The sequence below is a fragment of the Engraulis encrasicolus genome, chromosome 18, assembly GCF_034702125.1.
Source record: "Engraulis encrasicolus isolate BLACKSEA-1 chromosome 18, IST_EnEncr_1.0, whole genome shotgun sequence".
Lineage (NCBI taxonomy): Eukaryota > Metazoa > Chordata > Actinopteri > Clupeiformes > Engraulidae > Engraulis > Engraulis encrasicolus.
The window spans coordinates 3,812,600-3,818,011 of NC_085874.1; the positions used below are offsets into that span (position 1 = coordinate 3,812,600).

The following is a 5,412-nucleotide window of genomic DNA, read 5'->3' on the forward strand; positions in this document are numbered from 1 at the left end:
AATATGATACCCTGTCTCCATAGAGACCAAATAGCAAATCACAATGCAGCTCCAAATATGGGCATGGAAGTGTGACGAAATGGCGTGCTTTGCATGCGTTCTGACGTCTTCTTTACGCTTGTGCGTGCTGGCAGAGGCTGACCTCGGGGCGTTTTGGCAGAGGTGTATGTGCTGTATGTGTTCAGGCACGAATCGAAATGTGTACAATGTGTGCAATAGGCCCAAAGCTGACTGATAGTCTCAATTAACATGATATGAATGCGATTTTTTAAAAGTCACAACAACACATCAACAAGCCCAAAATATATGTATATTTATAATATAGTTTTATTGAAATGAGATGTTAAGTCCTTGGTGGCATGTGCAAACTCATTGAACAACAACCGCATTTTTGCATAACTGGAAAACCCAAAAAAAGATGTAGAGGTACAAAAATAAACTATGTTTTTGTTGTCACATGATAGGCCTATGAGGACTTTTCAAGTCAAATCACGATTTACATTGGCACATAAACAGGCCGTACAGGACACAAATAGAAACACAGACAAAACAGTAGCAAATCTTTATACGTATACTCTCTTGATCATGGCACATTTCAAATTCCACTTACAGGACAATATCTGATATATTATGTAATATGCATTTGATGTAAACAGCAGTACTCAGAACAACACAGTGTGTCTGGAAGAGGTCAATTTAAGTGCAGGCACAGTAAAAAATAAAACACTTTTTTCAAATATCATATATGGGGTCAGGTCACACAACCCATCCTACATATACAAAGTGTCTCTCTCCCCGTTTCCTGAAATTCAGCTGGCTCCATCTTGTTCTAGCTTACAAAGCCAGCAGAGTTGGGGAGTTGAGGAGATCTTTGACCATTTCTGATCGGCCCTTTACTTGACCGCTGCACTCACAGTCGTCCATAGCCAGGCTTTCGAAGTCTGGGTAGTTGAACTCGAACGCGTGCAGGCTGCCGCCACAGGTGGGGCTGGAGATGAGCCCGGGGCTGTTCAGGAGGCCCAGGTTGTCCATGGACATGGACCTGTACAGCGTCTCCCAGTCCGAGATGCCCAGGGAGCCGCTGAGGTCGATGTCGGGCACGGCGGGCGCCGCGTCCTGCCTCCTACCGCCGTCCGACTCTCTGACGCCGAGCTCCCTCTGGGACTCCACCCCCTTCACCACGCCCAGGTAGGTGTCCAGCTCAGACAGGGACGCGGCAGCGGCGGAGGCAGTGGTGCTGCTGCTGGAGCCCAGAGCGCTGGAGCACAGCAAGATGTCGGAGTCACCCAAGATGGCTGTGGTGGAGGAGTCAGTGGTGCTACTGCAGGTGCTGCTGATGCTGATGCTGCCAGGGTGGAGCTCCAGGTCCTGCAGCGGGGATGGAAGCTGGAGCCCCAGGGCCTGGGTGCTGATGCTGCTGGGCTCCAGAGCGCTGGAGGAAGTGGAGGAGGAGGGGGAATGCTGCACGGCGCTTTGGGGACTCTGCGTCTGCATGTCCTCCACGTCCACGTCGTCCTCCTCTGTTGTCATTTTGCAGGTGGGCTGGTGGGCCGACAAGACGGCCTCCAGCTGCTCCTTCTCCCTCAGCAGGGCCTCGATCTCCGCCTGCAGACCGGCCTTCTCATCCTCCAGATCCTCCGTCTCCTGTGACAAAAAATAATACATACAACAAAAATATATGAATTGGTATTGATAACTATTGATAAAAGATACAATGTGCCATACAATGTTCTGCTTGCTGTTTGCAATCTCTATGAATAGGGTGTATATCTAACAGGTGCATGTAGCCTATACACTAAAATACATACCGGTAGATATGTATGTTATTGGCAAACAGTAAAACACAAAAATGTAGTGGTAATTCAACACTTGGAGAGTTGATTTAACATCTAGAGATTTGGTCCCATAGGTGTTGAATTAACACTGCAAGTGCTTATCAATATAACTACTTGCAGTTTGCAATCTCTCTGTGACTATGTATGTCAACTAACAGGTGCATTGGGAAACGCAAAGTGTGGTAAAAAAAAAAATGTTGTGCTTACATTTTGCAGTCTCTCTGTGAGCTCTCTTCTCCTGTTGCGACACTTGGCTGCAGCAATTTTGTTTCTCTCCCTCCTGAGCCTCCTCTTCTCCTCCTCCTCTGGGGAAAGCTGAAGCAATGCCAAGAAATAAGACAAATCAAGAGGGAGGAAGAAATGAAATAAAATAACCAATAATCAACCAAAAACCTAAATATTAGGCCTATGACTGATCACTTCGAATTAAAACATTCATTTTTTCAGGTGCGCAATTGCGCTCGGCCCCAATGACAGTAACCTGCCACGCAACACGAATGACATCCCAGAAAGTCAATGAGCAAAATGTTCTGTCATGACAGGCATGCAAGTCAAACATACCTTCTCCTTCTGTCTTCTCCTGCGGGTTGTTTTCTCGCGGCTGTCGCTGTCTGAGGAAGACGAGGGGGAAAGGCAACGTGTTCTCCTGTGTTTTGCAGCGCGGGGAGATGGGGACCCTGCTCTGTTGGCGCTCGGATGGACCCGTCGTTGCTGCGACGTGACAGCTGGAACAAAGAGAGACTCTTGCACAGGTCTCCGTTTTCCTGATGCCTGGAAGACACAAAAAGCATATCCAATGTTTTCTAAAAAGGGACAATTTGGAGATATTAAAATTGACCATGTTGATAAAGACTCGCTTTGTGCCCAGTGCTCTGATGCAACTTCAGGCGGTTTCAAAGCAGATGTTGTTCACCCATGTCACTCATTCTCACGGCATTTTTTTTTCTCGCCCCGCAGGGTCATATGCTGCCAATTATAGCTCACCCACATTTCCGTCACCCCTTGCACTTTGAATAATTGCGAAGACTGCCTTTACTCCTTACCTGCACATTCTTCGTCGTGGAGGACGCACGGGAGTCGGAGTCGGCTGAAGAGCGCTGGTGGCTGGTCAGGGGAGCATCTTCAGTGGAAGAGACAGAGGAGCAAGACGCAGAATCGTCAACGCTGAAGTCGCACATATTTAAAAAAGACAAACCTAATAGCAAGACTAATACTAGGCCTACAAAAAAGAATTGTGCGTCCTGACGTGGTGTTGAGAGAAAAGCCCGTCCTTTGTTGTATTATGTCACCTTACACTCTGCACATCTGGAAACTGCAGTTGTATTGTAAGGCTACTGGTTTTATAGTGAGGCCAAATTTTATGAATGAAGTATGTGTGGTGAGACTGTACCATTCAGGCAGGAGGGAGATCCCATATGCACAAAGGGCTTATCTTTGGTAAGGCAGGTGAGGTGTTTACGGTGACCAAAATAACTGGTGGATGAAGTGCTCCTAATATATCGAAACACATGCTTTTAAAACACCAAAACACCCATTAGAAATCATTCAACCCCCCTCTGGAAGAAAATAATGAAAAGCCCACGTGCAACAACATGAATGAACAAGCTGACGTCATAAATATATTCTGCCTGCATTACGGAACATTCTTTCACAGCTTCTAAAAATATTTAGGCTAAAATAAAACAATAAAACAATACAATTGACATCTTAATGGTGGGTGTTTTGGGCATTAATCATAAATACGATTATCAAATGTTATTACTACGTTATAACCCAGTAAAATGAAAAATATTTCTGTGCCCCTTTTCTGAGTTGCATATAACCCCTAGGTCTACAACTCCATGAACACCTACAGAGACAACAAAAACCATATAGGGCCTACAATGCGTATCTCAGATATTTGCATAAGCTACCTCAATTATGTATTATCTATGTCAATATGTGTACATTTTGTTTACAAGATGTGGTTGACATGCATTTGTCTTGAGATGTTATTTTAGGGGTGATAATTATGACAAACAGCACAGCAGACAGGTTGCTAGCCCAGCAACCAATCACCGTTGTCCTGCTAGGACCATATATGGCGCTTCCGGTTCTTGCAGCCAAACTGCATTGCAGCCTATCACAGCATATTCTTTTGTGAGATAAACTACTGCTGGCTATGTTGCGACTCATAAAGAAAAGGACATACCCGGCTATATGGGGGGCAGCAGATTCTAGCAACATTATTTAATACCACAGGCATTGCAAAAGTAGAATAGCCTAAGAATAGCCTAGGCTAAGCTATAAATTAGGCATTGGCCTAGGCAATTAGGCCTATTTCATAATACAATTAATAATAAATGTAGTTCTTTACGAGAATAAACACTTAAATAAATAAAAAAAACAAAATAAAATAAAACAAAATAAAACAATAAAATAACAATGAAATAAAATAAAATACTGGCTACAACTTAATTGTTAAGAGCATCGCAATTGGCTACTCAGAGATTCTCACGATGACAAGAGACCTCCAAGGTTGAAGCCGCCTTGCTATTTATAGCCCACATGAGGTAATATGTCCATTCAGGCAAAGGCGTGAGAGTCTGAATAATAGCCAAGTGATTCCCGACAACCGCGCCCCCCTGGTCATTTTCTGTCAGACCTCTGAAGGGTCACTTGCTTGCCGGACTAAGCATTATAGGATCTGGGAAGCTCATGGATTTTTAATGCAATTAGTGTAGGTCGGGTGAGCTACTACGCAAACTACCGTAAATGTGAAGTGACGACTTTTACTTTTAGACAGAAGAGGGGCTTGTTTATTCGGCTAGCCGCTACTTTCTAGCCCGTCGCACTTTCAGTGCTACAATGCGTCCTTGTTGACTAGACAGTTTTTTTTATTAGGCATACTCGTTAGAATCCAGAATCTCTGAAACTCTTTAAGGTTAAACGAAATGTCGTTTTTTTCTTATCTATCCTGCGGACAACAACAAACAACACCGTTGCTTTGGAACAACCCGTGATTGTCCTTGCTGGTCTTGTTTGCTTTTTGCCGCAACTTCAGCACCATGTGCAGGGCAGAGCCATCTAATAACAGAGTTGCGCAAACCGGGGACCAGGAAGTCGGTTGGTGATGTGATTCGCGTTGATTAAAATGTTTCTTAACAGTAAACTTCTGTTCTTGGAAACTAACACAGAACCATCACATACCAAACAAAGATTAAGTACAAACAAATTACATGACCTTTACCACATTTTCTGTGTTATACCGCCACCTCCTGGAACTAAGTGACTTCTAATAGAACTAAAGTCAATGGGGATTTCCATGTTAACTCTCCGTGAGGCTCCATGAGAGCCGCCATTGCTGTGGAAAGATTGGTCCATAGAGGTCTATGGGAGTGGCGTAACTCTGATATTAGATGGCTCTGGTGCAGGGCACGGAACGTCACTGACGCGAAGGGGCGGTGCGTTACCGAGGCAACGCCACATGTCAAACAAACACGAGCTTGGGAAACACTAGGCTACTGCGGAGAGAGAACTGTGTCGCGGGAGCGCCAATGATAAGGGTGTTTGACCTTCTTTCAAGTTTGTTTTCATT

The 5,412-nt window shown here is 44.7% G+C and overlaps 1 protein-coding gene across 1 annotated transcript; it reads right to left on the reverse strand.

Moving 5' to 3' along the window:
• Positions 1 to 348: 348 nt before the first annotated feature.
• Positions 349 to 3,462, reverse strand: LOC134468908 (protein c-Fos-like). The gene is made up of 4 exons (XM_063222838.1): positions 2,879 to 3,462; positions 2,397 to 2,606; positions 2,043 to 2,150; positions 349 to 1,644 (listed from the first exon to the last, which is right to left on the reverse strand). The coding sequence occupies exons 1-4, from the start codon at positions 3,011 to 3,013 to the stop codon at positions 835 to 837; spliced, it is 1,263 nt and encodes a 420-aa protein (XP_063078908.1). The 5' UTR covers positions 3,014 to 3,462; the 3' UTR covers positions 349 to 834.
• Positions 3,463 to 5,412: the final 1,950 nt, after the last annotated feature.